The sequence below is a fragment of the Leptonychotes weddellii genome, chromosome 10 (assembly GCF_054177405.1).
Source record: "Leptonychotes weddellii isolate Sample4059 chromosome 10, ASM5417740v2, whole genome shotgun sequence".
Lineage (NCBI taxonomy): Eukaryota > Metazoa > Chordata > Mammalia > Carnivora > Phocidae > Leptonychotes > Leptonychotes weddellii.
The window spans coordinates 88231898-88255622 of NC_138378.1; the positions used below are offsets into that span (position 1 = coordinate 88231898).

Below are 23725 nucleotides of genomic sequence, written 5' to 3' on the forward strand. Positions count from 1 at the left end.
TCAGCTTTGTGGGCCGTATGGTCTTTGTTGCAAGTATTCAACTTCGCTGTTATAGTGTGAAAGCAGCCATAGAAAATATGTAAACAGATGAGTATGGCTGTTTTTTTTTTTAAGTAGGCTTCACGCTCAATGTGGAGCTCGAACTCACTACCCCAAGATCAAGAGTGCCATGCTCCACTGACTGAGCCAGCCAGGCGCCCCTAGTATGACTGTTTTTTAATAAAATTTTATTTATGGTCACTGAAATTTAACTTTGATATAATTTTCATGTGTCACAACATACTCTTCTTTTGACTTTTTCCCTCAGCTATTAAAGAAGGTACAAACCATTCTTAGTTCAAGGTCTCAAAGAAAACTTGTTGACCCCTGGCTGAAATGAACCTTAACTCCAGGTACAAAGGAGGTAGAATCCAGTGCTGTTCTTTTACTAAATAAATCTTTCAGTTCTCTTGATTTGCCACTAGATGGTGTTCCCTTGTAGGTGTGTGGCCCAGAGAGCTGGTCTTTCCAATAGCAAGAATGATTGGAGTTTTTCCGTAGAGTATGGTAAATGAGCCACTGCCATGTTAATGCGGGCATACAAACTGTCCCAGTGTTTCAAAACCATTCCTTTGGGTTTCATTTATGTCTCCACCTTCACACTTACTTGTACATATTCCCTCTATTGCAGCATATCCAACTGAAGGGAACGCAACCACTCTCAAGGTTTCTGAGATTATTTGCTCAAGGGCTCAGGAGGAAAATAATGTGAATACAGGCTACGGCTAGAGATCTGGGGGTTGCAACTTGGAATCTGGGAACAGCTGCTACCCAAGATACAGGTTAACAGGTGGAACTTATATTCAGAGGATACTTGAAGCCCAAGTGTTGATACACTTAAAACTCCAAAATAGCCCCCATTCTTGGCCTCTTCATGTCACCTTCTTCTACCCTTAAGGTGCATGACAGGACCTGACATTACCCTGGCCCCACACCTTCTGCAGGTTTCCTCACACCTTTTTAGGGTGTGGGAATACTTGATAGCCATAGTGATAATCTTGGCACGTATGTGTGGCCTGAGGTGCAAGGGAAGTTCAGCTGAAATAGAGGTAAATAGAACCATAGTGGTTATTCCTGTCATCCTCTTGTCTGAAATCTCCCAGCTCAGATCTCTCTCCCAGACTAGGAGTCCTCTGGCTTGAGCTGTCTCATTTTTCTCCCTTTGTAACCACCCTTCTTTATCCAGACACACAAAAGAAAGAGACTGGATTGCTATGAAAATCATTAACAATGGAAAGATCTTCCATCTTCTTGGAGCAAAAAAGGGCTCGACAGAAACATGACTTTCAAGGTCTGTGAAGCTCAAGTCTGTCACGTGGTTATGTCTACGCTGGCTCCGAGTTTGATCTCTCGGGAAACATAAAATAAATCTGTTTTTTCCATACCTCAATATATGACGTTGAAGAAAACTCTTATGTTCTTTCTGAATCTTTTCTGCTAAGCATGTCCAGTAGGGCAATAAGAAATCCTTCTAAAACTCTAGATGGGTTTTTCCTGATAATGAAGACCAGCAGTTCTCATGAAGGCAGTCCTACCACTTAGGGGGCATTTTAGAAATATGTGTGTGTGGGGGGGAAACTTTTGGTTGTGCAGTGCTACTGGCCTATTGTGCGAAGGACTGGGGTCACAAAGAAAGGTTTGGATCCCAGTGGGAAAAAAAAACTGGAGGGGGGCAGGTGAGCGAAAATTTTTATATAGGATTTAGGTTGATGGGCAGTGCAACAGGGCCACGTGCCCCCTTCCGTGTCACCAGCCTAATAACTAGAGCCAACATCCCCTAGCTCACTCATCCTGGCCAGAAATGCAGGATATCCTCCGAAGCAAGAACAGCCTTATGCATTGAAGATTCTTTGCCTGGCCCCTCACAATCTCAAATATACAGATGTACATTTTAGGCAGGTGAAACTTTGTTTATAATTATCAGAGTCTAGAATTCTGTTTTATATGTAACCATAGAGTCTTTTTAATATATGCTAAATCTTCCAGGAATGCAGCCTCTTGTTAACTGAAGGATTGTGTTTGCTTTCATTCAGAACTTGACTAATAGTCATTCACCGTTTCAGAAAAATCATGTCACAGACAACAGTGCCCTGTGTGGTATTTGTGTCTCCAAAATCAATCTACATTTTTAGCTGTCACTATCACAGCGATTCTGCATGGAGGCGCAAACATCTGACTACTTTATCATGTTTTCTACTGCAGTTGTGCCCAGTATACGTAGTGAGTTCATTGATATATTTAATTTACCATGAATATATATTTTTTTATTATAAGCAAACTTTCATTTTATTTCTCCCTTATTAGGTTAGGGAAATATTTTAGTCCACTCAGGCTACAATAACAAAATACCACAGACTGGGTAGCTTATAAACAACAGAAATTTATTTCTTACAGTTCTGGAAGCTGGAAGTCTGAGACCAGGGCACCAGCACGGTTGGGTGAAGACTATCTTCCAGGTCGTTTGTAGTCCTCACATAACAGAAGGGCCTAGGGACCTCTCTGGAGCTTCTTATTCATGAGGGCTCCACGTTCATGATTTAAGCACCTCCTAAAGGCCGCACCTACTAAGACCATTACCTTAGAGGGTGAGGACTTCCAACATTTTGCAATTTGGGATGGGGGTGGAGGGGAGTGAGATACACAAACATTCAGACTACAGGATTAATAATTTATATTTTTTAGGTATAAGAGCTAGTAAACTATATTATGTATGCCATTTCATTTCAGAGTAGCAAAAGGGATGTTATATGATATTTACTAGAATGTGAAATGATAATATTTTATGTTTGTTTCCTGTCGTTGCCATAACAAATTACTTGGTGGCTTAAAATAACATAAATTTATTATCTTACAAGTTGTGGTCAAAAGTCAGAAATGGGATTCACTGGGTTTAAATCAAGGTGTCATCAGGGCTGTTCTCCTTCTAGAGGTTCTAGGGGGAGAAGCTGTTCCCTTGCCTTTTCCACTTTCTAGAGACCACCTGCATTTCTTGGTTCATGGCCCATCCCTCCATCTTCAAAGCCAGCAGTATAGTATCTTCAAATGTCTGTCTGACTCTGACCTTCTTGCTTTAATTGTTACATCTCCTTCTCTGACTCTGACCCCCTGCCATCCTCTTATAAGGGTTCTTATGATTCCATTGGGCCCACCTGGATAATCCAGGATAATCTCCCTCTCTCAAGATCATTAATCACACTTGCAAAGTTCCTTTTGTCATGTAAGGTAACATATTCCTGGGTCTAGGGAGTAGGACCTGGACATCTTTGGGGGGGGTCTTTATTCTGTCTGTCACACTTTTTTTTTTTTTTAAGATTTTATTTATTTGGGGCGCCTGGGTGGCTCAGTTGGTTAAGCGACTGCCTTCGGCTCAGGTCATGATCCTGGAGTCCCGGGATCGAGTCCCGCATCGGGTTCCCTGCTCGGCAGGGAGTCTGCTTCTCCCTCTGACCCTCCTCCCTCTCATGCTCTCTGTCTCTCATTCTGTCTCAAATAAATAAATAAAATCTTTAAAAAAAAAAAAAAAAGATTTTATTTATTTGTCAGAGAGAGAGAGCACAAAGCAGAGGAAGCTGTAGGCAGAGGAAGCAGGCTTCCTGCTAAGCAAGGAGTCCAATGTGAGACTCGATCCCAGGACCCTGGGATCACGACCTGAGGCGAAGGCAGATACTTAACTGGCTGAGCCTCCCAGGCATCCCTATCACACTTTAATACTTGTTCTGATAAGGTTGAGACTCATAGATATAACTAAAGCATTAGGCTTGACCTTCTGACTTGGGGCAGCTAGATTTCTTTCTTGACCTTGGCTGGGGCTGAACCTGTTCCAGGGCTAGAGTGTCTCGAGAACCACCTGATCCCTCCCAGGCTGAGCCACTGGCTCCTGAGGGAAGACCGGTTGCTGCAAGGTCCTGAGTTGCCAGGCAGTGTGGGTCCAGGTATTCATTTGAAGCTAACCTGGATTGAAGAGCTCCTTTTAATTCTTTTTTTTTTTTTTTCCATTGGGAGCATGTATTACTCTTTGGGGCACCCAACTTAAATTTTATTTAATTAATTGTTTTTAAAAAATTGTTTTATTTTTTTAAATTGAAGTAGCATTGACATGCAATGTTATATTAGTTTTAGGCGTACAACGAAGTGATTTGACAACTCTATACGTTATGCTATGCTCACAAGTGTACTTACCATCAGTCACCATACAGAGCTATTACAATACCATTGACTATATTCCCTGTGCTGTACCTTTCATCCCTTTGACTTATTCATTCCATAACTGGAATCCTATATCTCCCCTTCCCCTTTTGCCCATCCCGCGACCCCTCTCCCCTCTGGCAGCCACCAGTGTGTTCTCTGTATTTGTGGGTCTGTTTCAGCTTTGTTTGGTTGTTTTGTTTTTTAGATTCCATAGTAGGTGAAATCATATGGTATTTGCCTTTTCAACTTTAATAACAGCTGTCTGGCAATTAAGAAGAGTGGCATTTAGGGGCACCTGGCTGGCTCAGTAGGTAGAACATGTGACTCTTGATCTCGGGGTCGTGAATTCAAGCCCCACATTGGGTGTAGAGTTTACTTAAAAAAAAAAAAAAAAAGAAAAGTGACATTTAGGTCAATGGACATTTTAGAATTGCCCCTCCAATGTCCCCATTCCTGGGAAAGAAGAAAGACAGAGCATGTTGGTATTTTCCTGGCAGCAGACACATGTTTAAGGGAGATTTGATAAAAAGATAGAAATGAGGGTTTTCATTTTCAAAGCCTGCCTCCTCTCCATAATACAGCCTGCATCCAGCACACCTGCATCATCAGGGAGCTCCCAGACCTCTATGCCCTGGGTGGGGGTGCTGTGGGAACCCCAGGTAGTACTGCAGAAGAGGGATGCCCCTTGCAGTCTAAATAATCCTGTTATGTATATACCAAGGGGGTCAGTTTGGCATCTGCTGTATTCTGCAAACAGTCTGCCTTTGGGGGAGGAGGGAGGAGGGACAAGGGGCCCATCACACTTGAGAAAGTATAAGCCTGACAGCTGAAGGTTCCCAGAGCAGCAAGCATCACCTCTCCTCTTGGACAATTTCAGCTGTCTCCTTTGGATTGACAGAGGCATCTGGCCGCTAAAAATATCCTACTGACGAAGTGCTCCCTATTCCAACTAAAGCTGAGCACAACTGCCATCCAGGACTGAGCTTCTTCTTGCAAAGGAACTTTTCAAAGTTTTCAGGCCCAATTCGACAGGCACACCAGCCCATGGTCATTTCTGCCTTGTCAGCTTTGCTGGGTGATGAATAAGACCCCTGTCAGATCACTGTCTTCTCGTCTGCCCCATTCCCACCTCCAGGAAACGTGATAGAGGGGGAGGTGAGGGCCCAGTGGCTGAGAGGGGGTAGGGAAAGGGGAGGGGCTTGTCCATTTATAGGCTTGCTCTTTGGGATGCTGAAGGTGCTGAAATAGCAAGGACAAGGGACGTGGCTCAGTGTGAAATATCCACTGAGCTGCCTGAAGGACTCTGAGATGACAGTAGGGAGAATGGAGAACGTGGAGGTCTTCACTTCTGAGGGCAAGGGCAGGGGTCTGAAGGCCACTAAGGAGTTCTGGGCTTCGGATGTCATCTTCGCCGAGCGGGCTTATTCTGCAGTGGTTTTTGACAGGTATGGAATGTGGGGTGTTGCTGCCTTTTCTCTGTTGGTGTGGCTCTAAAATCTTTTGCTCTCAAAATCATCAGGGAAAGGGATAGAATCCTTGTGATCATTTTTAACAAAATGGCACTTCTGACAGCTGCTTTCTGGCATCACTTTTTCTGGAAAGAGTCATTGCTAGTGTGATTTGTTCTGGTCCCTAGGAGGGTTGTAAAGGTGAGCAAAGGCTTTGGGGCATTTTCTCACAGTACTGTTGAACTTGGCTGAGTGGGTGTGCTGTGTGTGGGGAGGGCAATGGGAAGGGGAATGGAAAGGTGGGTGTGGTGCTATAGGAAACAATTTCTTACAGAAGCCTCCATGTTTTTAGCTTCTTGAGTATAATCAATATTTTAGAGCAGAAAGTATTTGCAGAGACTTTAAAAAAGCAATTGTAAATACACAAGTAACATTGGAATCCATTTACATTTGAAAAATTAGAATATCACCAATGAAGCTGAAAGCCCTTTTTACCTCTCCCATCCCCAATCCCAATCTTCTCTGTCTTTCCTCAGAGGTAATACCTGTTGTGATTTTAATGTGTTTCCTTCTAGAATGTTCTTGTACGATTACATACATGTATCTGCATTTATCAGAAATGTATAGCTGTAGGTTTTTTTTTTTAACAGAAGTGGTATTATACTTTGGATGTCATTCTAGAACTTGCTCTCTTCACTAAACAACATGTTTTTGATATGTATTCTTATGGGAACTGTAAATTTATAAATAATTCTTTTAAATCCTCAAAGATTCGTTTCTTTTACCCATGTGTAGATCTATCCATGTTGATCCATATGCTAGGTGGATTGCCAATTTTGACTGCTGTAGATATTCTACCCTATAAATACATGAAAACTTATTTATCCACTTCCCTATTGAGAGACATTCGGTGGTTTCCAGTTTTTCATGAAAACAAACATTTCTGCAATTAAAATCCTTGACCATGCCCACTTGTACACACGTGTGATTATTCTCCAGGATATATGGCTAGAAGAGGAATTGTGCCATAAAGTGTGCTATTTCTATTTTAATAGGCTCTCCAAAGTGGCTGCATTAAATTTACATCCCCATTTCCCCACAACCATGTCTATACTTGACTACCAAACTTTTAAATTAGTATTAAATCTTTATTTAAAAAAAAAAAAAACCCAGCCAAGTGATTAAATTATAACACTATTCTCCGAGCCCAAAGTTGGGGTGACCTGCCTGACATTGATGTGGTCTGAATCAAGATGGCCTCTGATAATCTAGGCTTTGTGGTTGGCTCACTGTACTCACCATCCTGAGAATGGGCCCTGCTTTTCAGAGATAATTTGATTAGTATTTAGCTTTCCTTTCTTCCTGTCTACCAGGCCCTTCAGGGAGAAGGCAGTGAATGGAGTATATGGCTGACTGTCACCTGAGGAATATAAGGTGCCTGAGGTGACAGTAATACCACTTCAGTGGAAGCTTGTCTTACTTGATTAATTTATTTGTGTATAGCGGCATGGCTGGAGGTGAGTGTAGTTGAGGAGTCACTTGGATTTGGAATTAAGACTAAAAAGCTAGAAAACAGAAACTCTGAACCCTGATCTTGGTGCTACCACTGAATGGCCACATTGCCTTATATAGAATACCTCCATTGGTGCCTCCAATTCCCTAAAAGCCAATATAGCCAATTAGTATCCCTTTTAAGACTGTTTGGAGTTGAGTGGGTTTTCCTTTCCATTATAAAAGTAAAACTAAGGAAGAAAAAATATATCTTCACACAAAGATACTAACCCTAAACATTGTTGTGTATTTCCTTCCAGCTTATTTTAAAACAGAGGTTTCATTTATACTACACAGCTGGGGTCTTATTATAGAAATGATGTTTTACATTTAATAATTTAGCTACTTCTTTGTTACTAAGTTCTCTTCATAAGCATAGTATTTAATGGCTGTGTGCTCTCCTACCACTTCTTTATGACTGAACATTTAGGATGTTCACATGTTTTTCTTACCATAAATTAAACATCATTCATTTGAAGTAATAACTACAAAACAACTTTAGTGTACATTTCAGATAGCATGCTAACAAAATGTTATATTATTATTACAATAATAAAAATTGGGATGATTGGGGTAAATGATCTTTAAAATGATTGAAAAAAATCTAAAAGAGATACTTTTAAAAAGTGATTTTTTTCCCCAAATTTGTCACTTCGAGGATGAGGGGGCTGCTCTTTGGGTGTACCTGGGATAGCCTGGAGAGGCAGCAAAGGAAACCTTTGCCCATTGTGTCCTCCCATTTTAACCTCCTGGTGGAGACTCAGCCACTGTAGATAAGAAACCCGAGTGGGGAGGTAGGACTGAGTCACTCATAAAAGAGGCACATTCTAATCCATGTTATTGCAAGCCAGGCTTTCTGCCCTACCCTCCAAACACAAACACGAGGAAAGATTTTATTTTTAGTTGAGTGCTATATTAAATGAAAATTCTTTCCAACAATACATGGCATATATTGTATATATGAATGTTATGAAGTGTAACAATAAATGAATACCCAGGAAACATAACAATAACTGAACACCCATGAAATCATCATCCTGCTTAACTAGAGCATGCCATTATATTGCATCTTCTCTATCTTTCCCTATCCAGTCCCTGGCTCGTCACAAAGGTAACTAGTATCTTGAATTTTATGTTATTATTCCCATACCTTTTGAGTAATAATTTTATCACAAGTGTACATATTCCTAAACAATATATAATTTAGTTTTTGTGTTTTATTTTTGATCTTTGAAACAATGGTATAATATTACATATGACTTTATGCTACTTGCTTCTTTGACTCAATTGTTAGTTTTATTATTCATCCATATGGTTTTGTGTAACTAAAGTGTCAGTTTGTACCACAGTTTATTTTTCCAATCTTCTGCAGGTGGTTGCAATGGACATTTTTCATTTTATTTCTTGGTAAACAGATACATCAGGTGTGTATCCAGGAGTGGAAATACCCGATCATAATGCATGTGATATTCAGCTTTAAAATATAATGCCGTAGTGTGTAAGACTGACTTGCAAGTTTGCATTGTCTTTGTTAGGATAGACTTAGTTTAGCATTAACAGCAACAATCCAGGCCCTTATAATATAGTCCTTAGTCAGGTTAGGATCTCTTGTATTTTGCTGGTTGGAAAAACAGGTGGTCTCCTTAACGATAAAGGAACAAGAATAAAGTAGAGACAATCTTTTTAGGGCTGGCAAATATGTAACACTTGGGCTACCACGATCCCTGCTAGGTATAGTTAATCAATTGGGCAACTCCTTCCTGAACTCCAACTTAGCATAAGGATTTTTTCTATCAGGGTGCTCCAAGCAGCCCTTACTAATCAATCAAAACTGGCATTTCAAAGAACAGCTATTTGCCATCCCTTTTAGGTGTTTGGTTGGGTGCTGGAAAGGGATGAAGGTGAAGTAGGTGGGTAAAGTCAATTTACCAAGAAGCTGTCTTTAATGGACATGGTCTTTTAAAGTGGACGAACCCCCAAGGGTGGTAGATGAACTGTTAAAAGTTGCTCTCGACCCCTCGTGCTCTCTACTCTTAGTGTGCCCAGTTTTTGGGAGGACAGAGAATAGGAGCCTATGATATCTTAGCTTGAAGGATCCTGCTTATTTCTACATGAGATTGGACTAATCTGGGAATTCATGATGTTGTCTTGTTCAGATTTTTTAGCTTATTTTAGAAAACGTAGAAATTATAGAAAAACCAAAGTAAGAAAATAAAAATTCTCTGCAATCTTAACATTCAGAGAAAACTACTGTTAATATTCTGGCATATATCCTTATGATTGTTTGTTTTGTTTTGTTTTACTTGAAATATAATTGGCTCCTTATAATTGTTTTATGCAAATATGATCCATATGAAATATTTTCTTGATCCCAATGATTTTAGGTGGGGTGGTGGTGGTGGGAGAAACACAACATTAAATGTACACCTTGATGGTAAAATGCTTCCCTAAAATTAACATACTGTGTTAAAATATGGGGGGTAGTTTATTTTACAATTAAAGGAATATGACACAGTATAGTATTTTATTAATCCTAGGATACATCATGAAATCATGATGTATCCTACAATCTGTGGCTCATGGTTTAATGGGGAGCATTTGTTTGTTTCTTAATGGAAAAAAAATGATATATTTAATAATTGACAGTATCTCAGATTCAATGTAATTAATGTACACATTTCTTCCTTTCACAAAAGTGGGTTATTGTGTAACTTCTTTACCTTAAAATATGTTATGAGCAACTTTTCAAACCATTATTATCTTCCTAAAGCATTTTTAATGACTATATAGTATTCCTTTTGTTGACTGTTACATATCAGTTTAGCAAGTGCCGTATTTTGGATATCAAGGTTGTTTCCTACTTTTCCTAATAGATCTTTCCATACATCTCTGATTATTTAAGGTAAACTCCTAGAAGTGTACATTTTGGATTCAAAAGTCAGTTTTAAAGCCCTTAATATAGATTTCCAAATCACCCCACCAAAGAGGATTATACCAGTTTTCTCCATAAGCAATATAGCATTTGCCTCCTTATCCCAGCACTGGCCAACACAGAGAGCTAACTTTGACTTTTATATTTTCCAACTTCATCTATAAAAACTTATTTTAGTATTATTTTGTTTTCAATCTTTGTATTATTAGGGAGGTGAAAGGTTTTTAAAAAATATATTTATTGGTCATCACCTTCCTTTTTTTATGATTTGTCTGTTTTCTATTGATGCCCTCATTTGAAAACTATATGTGTAGCTCATTTGTTTATTACTCCTTAATGTTCAGAACTTCTAAATTGTTTGAATCCTTCTGCATTATTTTGGTTTATTAGCTTTTTTGATTTTACATCTTTTGTAATTCTCAGTTACTTTTATTTTAATTAATCAATCATGTATTTATTTATTAAGTAGGCTCCATGCCCAGTGTGGAGCCCAGTGTGAGGCCTGAACTCACAACCATGAGATCAAGACCTGAGTTAAAATCAAGAGTTAGATGCTTAACTGACTGAGCCACCCAGGCACCCCTTGTCCTCAGTTACTTTGGACTTTAATTTTTCATGTTTTTTATTTTAAAAACTATTCATTTTTCTATCTTACATATATCTTTTAAGATGATATCCAAGCTTAAGTTTCTTTTTTTTTCTTTTTAGTTTCTTTTTATTTCAGTTACTTATTGTCATTGCATTCTTTCACTTTCCTTTTTATAGCTTCTTTAGTTCATTTTATGTCAAGGGGAATGAGAAGATAAATGGTTTTAGCCTTAAGAGTGACTGAGGCCTTCAGCAAGATTAGATCCTTATCTTTTTTGCTGCTTCATCTTGGAGGGACTCTTCCACTACTCTGAGTAGAATCTCTATCCTTTCCAAACCGTAAAATCAGTCAGTTAACCCTACAGACCAAGGTCCATGGGGCATAATTTATCAGACTATGAATAAAATTGTATCACCACCATCACCATCATCATCGTTATCTTCAAACAAAACCCACAACCAAATAAATTCAGGGCCAATCTGACATGGAATCAGATTTGACCAGGGTAGGAATTTGAAGCATGTTTTACAGTAATATTGGAGAGCTGCTTCCCCTAATAGCCATCTACAAATAATGTCTGAACTTTTTTTTTTTTTTAATTGACAGAAGGGTGAGAACTGAGCACCTTGAGCAGAAGTTACAGAGTCATATTTCTGTTCAAAATGAAGTGTGGAGGGGGTAGTCTAGTTAGAGCTCAAGCCATCTAAGAACTAAGTAGGCCTTGGAAACCTTTACCTTTAGAGGTACCACCTTACAATATATAAAATGTAGTGTTTGCTTACCATTTCTGAATGAATTTTTATAACTTAGCTATTGTAATTGTTATTGATTTCCATTTTACATTTTTTTTTGTTTTAAGAAAATTTTGGGACTCTTCAAAGGTGTTAGGAGTCCCAAACCTTTTCCTGGGTTACCTATAAGCTTTTAGGCCCTTGACACTGAGCCTCTATTGCCTAATGGGATACCAGGGCTGCCAGTGCTGTCTGGAGATGGAAAGGCTATTTCCAAGGTTGTGTAGTTCCTGATAACAACCTGGCAGAGATGATGTCCATGGGGAGTGGGGCAATAGAGGGGAATTGGGTCGTTTGACCCTGAAGATCCCTTCTAGCGTGAGATTCTATGGGTTGTATGATTTCTTCAGTACATGTGAAGGACTCCAGTGCAGCACCAGAGGGGTGCTGGGCTAATATAGAAATGGAGCTTATTCTGATTATTATTTTATTTTAGCATTAAACACAAGAAATGACATGGAAGTGGTGCTCATGAGCAGTTCTAGGAGCCAAAAATACTATTTGATGGTTCCTTTTTTTAACAATCCTAGACATCGTGAATTTAGAGTGCATCTAGCTTTTGGGTTCATGGATCCTTAGCTAGGGAGAGACCTGTATTTGGAGGATCAAAGTTTATGTGGATGTGCATCCATGTTTTTTACTTCCAGAGAGAAAGTCTATAGCTTTCATCACTTTCAAAATCACTTTCAACCCAGAAGAAGGTTGAGACCCATTGAATATATTAAATCCTCTCTTACAGATCGGGAAACAGGCTTAGTGAGATGACAGGCCGTCCCCAGGTCATATGCAGACAAGTCATAGGGCAGGACTGAGATTCCTGGGATCTTGCCTAGCCATCACTTTTCACTGCCCCCCCCACCCCAGGTGGGTCCAGCATTGCCTACTTAATTTCTTCTTTTCTTGTCAGTCCTGTTAATAATATTTAGTTATAATAAAAGAAACGGTACCCATCCATCAATTTCAAAACAATCAGAATCTGGTTCTGGGACCTGAGAAGGGTTAGATCCAGAAACTAATAGGTAAAAAAACAGGAATATACATGTGATTACCCAGAAAGAAAAGTGCTTGTAATAACAAACCAATGTATTTGCTTCCTACCATTGCTGTAACAAATTGCCACAAATTTTAGTGGCTTAAACAACACAAATTTATTACCTTACACTTTTGAAGGTCAGAGATCTAAAATGGGTCTGAAGGGTTATGTTTCCTAGACTTTTCCAGTTTCTACAGGCTGCCTGTATTCCTGGGCTCTATCTTGAAAGCCAGCAGCATTGCATCCTTTCCCCTTCTAACCCCCTGCCTCCTTCTTAAAAGGACCCTTGTAATTACATTAGACCCACCAGGACGCTTCAGGATTATCTCCCCTTCTCAAGGTCCTTAATCGTAATTACATCTGCAAAGTCCCTTCGGCCACGTAGTATAAAATATTCACAGGCCCTAGGGATTAGGACAGTGACATTTTTGGGGGGCTATCATTCAGCCGATCACAACCAATAAGATGAATTTTCATATTAATCCAACTCATCACAGAAGATGTTAAGAAGGATCAAGGATAGTGGATTTTTACAAAAAATTTCTATAAATAGAAACTGGACTGGATCCTCACTGACTCTGCTGAAAGAGTTGAAAGTGCGCAGGAGATCATGCATATGTGTGTAGGAAAAACCAAATGTAAGAACATAAGAAAAAGTAGAGTACTTTAAAAGAAATTAATGCCAGCCAGGCTTTTTTGAAAATTGGAGAAGTTATGAGCGTCAGATCCACTGGAGAAAGCTGGGCTTTTAGCCGCTATAATTCTATATGGGCCTGTGGGAACACCAGGATTAGCGTGGCATACATTCCAACACACTTTGGCCTTGAATCTGGTAACAGCTGGTGAGTGGGTGGGTGGTGAGGGCAACTGGTGCTATAAATGGAAATCATTTAATAAAGGGATTAGGGAAATTCCTGAACAGTTAGTTCAGAAAATGAATGAATCACTGTTTGTTATTCAACTTAACAGTGTTAAACATTTACACTTGATGTTCAGAAAATGAATGAATCACTGTTTGTTATTCAACTTACAGTCGTTAAACATTTACACTCGATGTTGAGGATAACCATAGCAGATTTAGAAATATGTCTTTATTTTGTTTTATATTTAAGTAAGCTCTACACTCACAACCCTGAGATCAAGAGTCACATGCTCGGGCGCCTGGGTGGCTCAGTTGGTTGAGCGACTGCCTTCGGCTCAGGTCATGATCCTGGAGTCCCGGGATCGAGTCCCGCATCGGGCTCCCTGCTCGGCAGGGAGTCTGCTTCTCCCTCTGACCCTCCCCCCTCTCATATGCTCTCTCTCTCATTCTCTCTGTCTCAAATAAATAAATAAATAAATAAATAAATAAATAAATAAAGAGTCACATGCTCTACCGACTGAGCCAGGCAGGCACCCTTAGAAATATGTCTTTAGTTTGGCACTTTTAGTTGCAGAGGTAAGACACAGTGAAATGTCACATGACCTGTTACGGGCTGTATTGCTAAATTTTATGAAATAATCCTTAAATGCAGAAGTTTGAGAATAATTGCTTTTTCCATATAAATTAAATCAAATGCCAGGTTATCCCCACAATGATGTCATCTTCAGTCATGTGCATCTGAAGATGTGTTTTGAGCATGGGAAATGTGTTTCCATCACAGCCCCAGTGTGGGAAATGCAGATAGGTCTGAGTGGGGTGTGTGAACTTCGTCGTGTGAGTTGTGGCAGAGAAAATCTTGAGAATTGCCACTTTAATATAGAAGAGATGTTAAAAATAAATAGGCAATACCTAGATCTGACCTAAGGAAGCAGTATCACCTAACTTCTTATGCTCAGGTATGTATAGTACAAACATGAATCCAGCAGTGCCCTTATGGGTTGACATAGGCCATTTAAAAACAACATTAAGTAGATGCCATGGGGAAAAGGAAAATGAGTCTCCCAACCCTGGGCGTGTGTCTCCTCTCTGCAAAAGTCTTCAGTGGCTCCCCTTTGCCTGGAGAGCAAGGACATACTACTGAGAGTAACATTCCAGGTCCCCCCGTGTCTGGTCATTGTTCCAGCATTATTTCCCAGTGTGGTGTATCCTATGATCTTGTCAGATAGCTACTCCTGTCTCCTATTCATGGCTGCGCCCCCCACATGGACGCCTTGACTCAAGCCAGTGCCTCTCCATGGAAGAACTTCACATTGTCTGAGTACAAACTCAGCCCATGTTTAGAGGGTCAGAACAGTGCCTCCTCCCCTCGTAGATGACTGACTTCCCAGATTCCTCGCCTCCCCCACCTCAGTGTCAGTTCGGTCTCCCTCCCTTGAACCATGCAGCAAGTTACCTGCATTCCTGAATGGCATGCCTTACCTTGCTTATATGTGTTTATGCCTCAGCTCAGCCTGGGGCCTGCTCGAAGGCAAGGTTTGTGTCTTGTTAATCTTTAAGGTCCTCTATTACCAAGTTCAATGCACAGTCCATAGTAGATGCCCAATAAATTCTTGCAAAAGGAAGGTAGAGTGGAAGGAACAAGGAAGGAAGGAGAGAAGGAATTGAAAATATTGTAAAATCGTCTGGGTACTTGAGGGATGGGGTGTTCTTTAAGACCTGTTCCCTTCCCCTCCACTTTTGAGGGAAGAGCCCCTGGCAGGTCGAGAGTTTTTTTTAGCAGTCCAGAAAGCCAGAGTTGTTGGTTCAGTCCTTTCTGGCTGTGTTTTTGGAGGGCTTGTCCACGTTGCAGGCACCTTCTCTTTGCTTTTATCTGTCCAGTAACTGGTTGTTTCCATACAAGGAGCTGAGCAGCAGCTGCCCGTCCAGCCTCTTGACTCTGACAGATGACATTACCCAGGACAGGACTGCAGAGCAAGGAGTGAGTGGGGACCTGCTGGCCAGGGCAAAGCATGCTCAGGGCTGCAGGCAGAGCCCGAAGGTGGGCTTTGACAGCTTCCTTTGTCCTCTGTGCTGGGCACAGTGGCAGGCAGCAAGAACCCCTATAAGAATAATACCCCTGTGAGGACAGGGATCACTATTCTGTATTGTTGTTGTGAAGGTTTAACAAAGGAGAATTGCTTACAGCATCCCTTTGAAAATTGTAGTGTTGTGAAAATGGGAGTTAATATCCTCGGAGGAAAAATGGGACTTTCCAAAGGTCGCCTGGCTAAGCCTGGCTGGAAGAAGCATCTTTCTCTTGGAACCCAAAAAGTGGTTTTAGGACTTCCTGTCTTCTGGATACTCTCTCTCACTGGGGGAAGTAAGTAGGAGGGGAGGTATTTTTGTCAGAGAATTCCCTGCCCCTCCAGCAGGGATTCTCCTCTAGCGGGGAGGTCTTAGTGGATGCTGGAGGAGAGCAGGAGCTCTGAGATCACCTGGCCTGACCTCTTCACATGACAGATGGGCAGGTGGACCAGGCTGACAGCTCCTGAGCACTCATCTTTGAGCTGGCAACTTTACATTTCATTTAATCTTTAAAATCACTCAGAGTGGTGGGATTTTGGAACTTCTTTGTAATTTTCTTCTTGCTTGAATTTCTTAAAATAGTAAGCATGTTTCATTAACAAGTAATATTCATCTGTCTAAAAGATTTCAAGATCTAGGTGTTGTTATTCCCATTTTCACATAGGGAAACAAAGGCTCAGAGAGTTTAGGGTACTTGCTTGAGGTCACACAGCTGATAGCTACTGGAATCAGGAGTTGAACCCAGCTCTGACTGACTCCAGGTCTGACCTTCCATAATACCCATTCTGTCACCAATCAGGGAGATGGAGACCAGAGGGACAGGCTTTTTTTTTTTTTTTTTTTTTAATTAAACTCTCCCTTCCAGGGCAACCCCTTCAGGTCCCCTCCCTCCTTGGGAGCTTTGTACTATCACTTTGCTATCACTCAATAAACCTTGCTTTGCTGCCCCCCCCAAAATAAATAAAAAATAAATTAGTAAATTAATAAATTAAACTTCCCCTTCCTGCCTGCCTGATACTTTCGTGCATACCCCACCAGAAGGAGCAGGTTTTTTCTCATCTCTATTCTTGTTACTCAAAGTTACAGCTCAGCATCATCTAGGAACTTGTTAGAAATGCAGAATCTCGGGCCCCACTCCAGACCTACTGAATTGGAACCTGAATTTTAACAAGATCTCTGGTGATGTGTATGCACACCCAAGTTCCAGAAGCTCAGCTCTGCTTCACACACGTCCCCCTCCTCCTTCCCGGTTCCAGCCTCATGGCTAAGCCTTATTGGCAGGAGATGTGATAGAAAGAAAGCTCAGCTTCATCTCAAGGAGATATAAATTAGGAGATAACTCACAATGTTTTTCACCAGGATTTAAAACTTGACTCTAGGCCCTAGCAAAATTGTAGGATGGATTATAAAACGAGTGTGTGAGCCTGTAGAAAATAGTTTGGATAGTTTGGTGGCTAACATTTGGAACCAACTATGAGTTCACTATAAGAAAAAAAATCATGCCAAATTAATCACATGTTCTTTTTATGAGAAGTAATTAAAAATTCATTATAGCAAAGTGTTTGTAAAGACTCTCGTGAGACAATATGATGGTGAAATGTTGTTGAACTGATAGCTGAGTTGATTAAAGGACTGATAACTATATATATAGTGATTGCAGAGGTCTCTCCATTACCCAGTTTGGGGTGAAGTCTTTACACTGCAGAACAGGGGCTCTGTCTCCAGCCTTCTCCTGGTCACAGTGGTTGTTAGTGACTTCGAAGACATGAGGGGCTTTCCACTAGAATTTCTTGTGTACATATTATTGCTATTGTTTATGGCAGATAGATTATAATCAGGCCCCATTAGAAGTATATTAAGTCAGTTCTTGGGATCCTGGAGGCAGACTCCAGGACAGATGCATTGTCTGCCTTTGAGCCAGGCTAAGAAAATTTGAGCTTCGTAAGCAGTGTGGACCAAGGAGAGGGCAATGCCAGAGGTCCATCTCCAGGGCAGACAGTAAGGAGGTGTTGTCTGCACAGAATTTAAAAACAATAACAAGACTGACTTTTAAAAACCTGACTAAAAGATTTGTGTTTTTATTATCACCATGCACCAGCAATTCTAAACAATGTCAAGGATAAAATACTCTTCCTTGGAAAAAAAAAAAAATCTACGTTGGTCTCAGTTCAAAACAATTGCTGTTGCATAAACTTCAAATTAGCACATTTTAAAATCACATATCCCTCAATAAATATTGTATTCTTCCTGGCAGTTAATCTGGAGGATTCTCAGTCATCTGGTCGACCCCTAACACCCATGCCCTCCACCACAGGTTTGTTGCAAGAGCAAGTTCTAAGGTTCTCAGTTGCTTGAGCTTGCACAGGCCATGGTTCACGTCTCCAGCCCCTGTGCGACTACATCTTCCTGAAGTTTGAATATATTAGAAATAAGTAGAGCCCACAAAGATGAAGCAGCAGGAACTTCTGTTATTCTAGGTGACCACCTGGAGTTTGTGGTTCTTTTTAAAATGTGAAACAGGGGGCGCCTGGGTGGCTCAGACGGTTAAGCGTCTGCCTTCGGCTCAGGTCATGATCCCAGAGTCCTGGGATCGAGTCCCGCATCGGGCTCCCTGCTCCTTGGGAGCCTGCTTCTCCCTCTGCTTCTCCCTCTCTCTCTCTGTCTCTCATGAATAAATAAATAAATAAATCTTTAAAAATAAATAAATAAATAAAATGTGAAACAGAGAAATAGTGTGAGAACTGCAAAGCATAATATTTGGTAGGTGCAAATTTCAGTTTCCACATGAAATGTGTCTATGAATGTGAATATATCTGTATGAATAAAAATATGAGGATATTATGCTTGAATATTCTAAAAATATCAGTTTGGGTGTAAAATGGTAGAGCAGTGGGGGTTTGTTCCCTGATGGGCACGCCTAGAGCAGATAGGCATGGAGCTCCATCCAGCATGATCATGCTTACTTCTAACTCTCCCCTCTCCAGGCTATTTCCCTTTCTTTCCTGCCTTGGATTTGTATTCCTGGTCTGGATCCTGATACCCCAGAGATGGGCATCTGCTCCTCCTTACCCTTCCCAACCTAAGACTTGCTCTCAGACTTGTAGATGACTTAGGGCTCAGCATACCGATAGAAATGATGGCAGAATGAAAGTTCAAAATGATCTGGACCATTTGGAATACTATCAGCTAGGGATAAAGGGGAAGGCCCCCACTTCAGGTTAAAAAAATTAAACGTCATGAAGAAATTTTGGGGAGTGGTGGATAGGTTCACTGTCTCGGTCATGGTGATGGTTTCACAGGTATGTGCATATGTCAGAGTCTATCAGATTAAAGATTTTGGTTATGTATGTCAGTCATACCTCAAAGCTATTTTAAAAAATGCAGCATCATATGGACACATCGGGGGAAGCTCTACTTGGCTGCAGCACCTTTAAGAAAACTTCTCGTGACTAGATTTGTTATTTGATCTTAAATAACTGTGAATTTTTTGCTGAAAAAGTTAATGGAATCACAATGTCCAGATCCAGAAAATGTGAATAGCACCACATCTGGATGCTATACTCTGTTCTGGGCACCATAATTGTAAAGCACTGTGACCCAGCATCCACCCTTGAGTAGCCAGGAGACAGAATTTGGAGCCTCATTGGGATCCAAATTACTTGGCTTCTTCAGCAGTTCAGTCTCTGCTGATGAACTTCACATTCCTGCCAGAGAATGCCATCTTGACTTGAGGCAGATGTGAGAAATTCATAGCTTCCCATCTCTAGGGGTTTGTTGATGCCCCTAAATGGTCAGGGTCCCTGCCTGTGTGTTGTGTTCTGCTGGAGTGCTCATAGCAAATGACCTTCTCAAGCAGGGGAAACCCCCTGTGGCATAGCTATGATGGGCTGCTAGTGTAATTCTACCCTTCCTCTCTCATTGGGAAAGCTTAAGGGATTGCAGGGGAATGAGGAAGACATTATTATGGGGATAACCTTGAACCTGCTCTAAACTTGTAAATAACCACTAACCTTCCATGCCTGTGAGTATTTCATGATTAATAACAAATTATTAGCAATGCACCTCACAGCAAATGGGGACACAGCAGTGTGTTGAGTTGGGCACCCAGAGACTGAAAACTGGACTCCAGGAAGCCCAGGACCTAGCTGAGAGCAATAGCCCATGCAGTGCCTTCAGCTTGGCTCTCTGTCTTTGCATTTCTTTCTTTCTTTTTTTTTTTAAGATTTTATTCATTTATTTGACAGAGAGACAGCGAGAGAGGGAACACAAGCAAGGGGAGTGGGAGAGGGAGAAGCAGGCTCCCCATGGAGCAGGGAACCCGACCTGGGGCTCTATCCCAAGACCCTGGGATCATGAACTGAGCCGAAGGCAGACGCCTAATGACTGAGCCACCCGGGTGCCCCATGTCTCTCTATTCCTTAATACCATCCTGGGACCACAGGGTCTGGCCTTTGGGCTGATCCTTGAGCCTGATGCCCTGGCATTGGCCACTGGATCTTGCTTGATTGCCCTGCTGCACCCACCTTCCTTTGGCTGCAGGGACCCACTGTGGGCACACCGAGACCAGAATGGGACTGTTGAAGGGACTGGGAGTGTTTAACTTTGAGAGGGGAAATGAAGGGGAGTCACAGCAGCGGCCTTCAAATTCTTGAAGCACTGACCTGCCCAGGCCTGTTCTGCAGGACAAGGATCCAGAGAGCCAAATTAGATGACCGAGTATGTTTCTTGGGAAGGCAAATTCGAGCCTATCACAAGGAGGAAATCTGCTGCAATTAGGATTGGCCAACAATGGGCTAACTGTTCTTGGATGCAGTGCGCTCTTTTTCACTATGGGAATTTCAAAAGGGCATGGTTAGGGATGGACACAGGGATTTCTGTACTTGTATGTTCTATTGAAAGTTCTTTTTTCAGATTCTAGAATTCTGTGATTCTAAAAGCCCCTGTTTTCCTATACTTTCGTGATCCCTCTTTAGACTGTAAACTCCAGCCCAAGTTTACATTTCCCATTTTTCCCTGCTGAGCTTCTTTTCATCATTTCTCTGCTTCAGTGGCCAGGATTTCTTTTTCACACATTGCAGAGATATTGAGATATTGCGCATCATACCAGATTTCACTCACTCTGGGTTTTTGGTTATGTCTTGAAGTACGTTTCCTTCATGTTAACCTATGCCCTTTTCTGCCTGAAAGACGGCTCTCACCTGGGAGACACGCAGCTCTCTCTTGGGAACACTGGGGGCTGGAAGCACGGGGTAGGGAACGTCATCTTCCTACACCTCTCTCCCTCTCCCACTGAGTGGGCAGGCACAATCTTCTGTGTCACTGCCACTCGCTCTCTGAGCCAGGAGAATGCAGTGGATGACCTCGCTGACATCAGTGACCTTGTAATTGTTACTCTTGCAAAACACACAGAACTGTGACATATATCACAACACGCGGACCTCATTTTGTGTAAAATATATAATGTTTCATGTTCCCTCATATTGTAGATAGTTATGAGTTTTATTCTTTGGGGAAAGGGTCATTGCGTTTCAAGAATGAGAAGGTCATGTCACACAGAGCGCTCCCTCCCATGCCATGGTTCCAGGGACCTGTGGCTTTTGGCGAGGGGACCATGAGGAATTTTCACCCAGTCCCTTGGCCTGGAAGACTTCCTGGGCTCCTCAGGTGCCTGTTCCAGTGTGTTCCAGGAACACCCCATGGGTCCACTATCAAGCCTCCTCATGCAGGTTCACTTGCCTCTGGTGGCTTGTGTATTCCCAGTGCCTACTGCGTATGGGTCATAAATCTACACTTGCTGAGTTAAATTGAAAGGCTTATAAGCAGGGTCTAATAGTGTCTCCCATGTTGGGGCCCAATGTCTAGTGCAGTCCTTTTTTGCTGTGCCACCCCAATCACTTGTTTCTCCCTCCATTTCCAGCCTGGTTAACTTTGTGTGCCATACCTGCTTCAAGAGGCAGGAGAAGCTCCATCGCTGTGGACAGTGCAAGTTTGCCCACTACTGTGACCGCACCTGCCAGAAGGATGCTTGGCTGAACCACAAGAATGAGTGTTCAGCCATCAAGAGATATGGAAAGGTGCCCAATGAGAACATCAGGTCAGAGCTGGGCCCTGGGGTGGTACTTAGGATTCCCAAATGTCAGGTGGAGAAAGGCCTTAGTGATGAGCATTCCCAGGCCCAAGGAGGTCAGGCTGAGCGCAAGTCAGGATAGAGCCTCAAGGAGACTGGAGGGGGCACTTCTGTGTCTGGGAGCCCATCTAGAACTGGGTGTCTGCAGCAGCCATTCCAGTCCACGGCGACTGGCTGGAGCTGGCTGCAGACCTGTTCTCAATCCCTAGTGTTTAATTAAAAAAAAAAAAAAAATTGATCTGCCAGTGTTTAAAAAACTGGGAAATTCCACATTAAAAAAATTAGGATTCTATTGAAAAAAAATCTGAAGATTTGGCAAAATGAGCTAGAGCTCAATAGCAGCAGCTACCTTTAAAAAATGAAGAGCTGTTTTAAAAAAAGTTTTTATTTAAATTATAGCTAGTTAGCATAGAGTGTAATATTAGTTTCAAGTGTACAATATAGTGATTCAACACTTCCATCCATCAGCCAGTGCTCATCACAACAGGTGCCCTCCTCAATTCCTATCACACATTTTCCCCATTACCCTCCCTCCCCTCTGGTAGCCATCAGTGTGTTCTCTATAGTTATATAGGAGCATATCTGCAATCATCAAATTATGGAAGCAGCCCAGGTGTCCCCCAACTGAAGAATGGACAAGGAAGATGTGATATATATATATATATATGTATGCATGCGCATATACAATAGAATATTACACACCCATAGAAAAGAATGAAATCTTGTCGTTTGCAACAACATGGATAGAGCCAGAGAGTATTATCCTAAGTGAAATAAGTCAGAGAAAGACAAATACCATATGATTTCATTCATATGTGGAATTTAAGAAACAAAACAAATGAGCAAAGGGAAAAGAAAGAGAGAAGCAAACCAAGAAAAAATGCAGAGCTTTTCAAGCACCATGGCCCACTGGTCCCTGGGCTTGTGCACACTGCCCTCTGCACTCATTACACGCAAAAGGCATTTGCAACAGTTAGTGGCGACCCTGGGCAGCTGTGGCCAGAAATCTCAGGGCCGACACCGCCAGGTAGGGCTGTGGGTCAGTGCTTGGGAAGTGAGAGTGGAGAGCAGAGGAGATGCGGAAGGTCAAGTTGGGAGCATTTCACTGGGTGTGTAGGGTGTGAAGTTAAAGTACAGAATGGAATCATCATATCCTAGAAATTTTTAAGAAACTACAAAATGAAATGGCTCAGTCAGCCTCCCCATCCCCCTTAGTTCCATCTGTTGAACTCCTGCTTCTTTAAAAAAAATGTTCTTTTTGGGGCGCCTGGGTGGCTCAGTTGTTTAAGCATCTGCCTTCGGCTCAGATCATGATTCCAGGGTTCTGGGATCAAGTCCCGCGTCGGGCTCCCTGCTCACTGGGGAGCCTGCTTCTCCCTCTCCTTCTGCCTGCTGCTCCCCCTGCTTGTGCTCTCTCTGTCTTTCTCTGTCAAATAAATAAATATTTTTAAAAAATGTTCTTTTGTAATTTTATTTTAATTTTTTTTAAAGATTTTATTTATTTATTTGAGAGAGAGAATGAGAGAGAGAGAGCACATGAGAGGGGGGAGGGTCAGAGGGAGAAGCAGACTCCCTGCTGAGCAGGGAGCCCGATGCGGGACTCGATCCCGGGACTCCAGGATCATGACCTGAGCCGAAGGCAGTCGCTTAACCAACTGAGCCACCCAGGCGCCCTTATTTTAATTTTTAAAAAAATTCAGCTTTGTTGAGGTAAAATCGACATAAAAGATTGTTTAAGATATTTAAACTGTACATCATGGTGACTTGATGTATGTGTACATTGTGAAAGGATGCCCCCCCATCTAGTTAATTAACATGTCTATCACATGACATATTCATCCTTTTTATTTTTAAGGGAAAACCTTTATGTTCTATTCTCTCAGCAGATTTCAATGGTACAATACAGTGTTATCAACTATAGTCACCATGTTTTATATTAGATCCTCAGACCTTATTCATCTTATAGCTGAAAGTTGGTGCTTTTACTAGCCTCTCCCTGTTTCTTCCACTCCCCAGACCCTGGCAGCCACTTTTCTCTGTTTCTCTGAGTTTGACTTTCTTTCTTTCTTTCTTTTCTTTCTTTCTTTCTTTCTTTCTTTCT

The 23725-nt window shown here is 41.6% G+C and overlaps 1 protein-coding gene across 4 annotated transcripts in view; it reads left to right on the forward strand.

The window, feature by feature from the left end:
• The window catches only part of SMYD1 (SET and MYND domain containing 1), a 47685-nt gene that overhangs the window by 2408 nt on the left and 21552 nt on the right, over window positions 1–23725 (forward strand). For 2 of the 4 annotated variants that reach the window (XM_006741163.3, XM_031036536.2), the window contains exons 1-2: window positions 5448–5672; window positions 21415–21591. In XM_006741163.3, the coding sequence (XP_006741226.1) occupies window positions 5536–5672; window positions 21415–21591 (314 nt within the window). In that variant the 5' untranslated portion in view covers window positions 5448–5535. Of the gene's footprint in view, window positions 1–5447; window positions 5673–8598; window positions 8651–21414; window positions 21592–23725 lie in introns of those variants that run through there. The other 2 variants (XM_081796738.1, XM_081796740.1) reach the window with 2 other exon arrangements.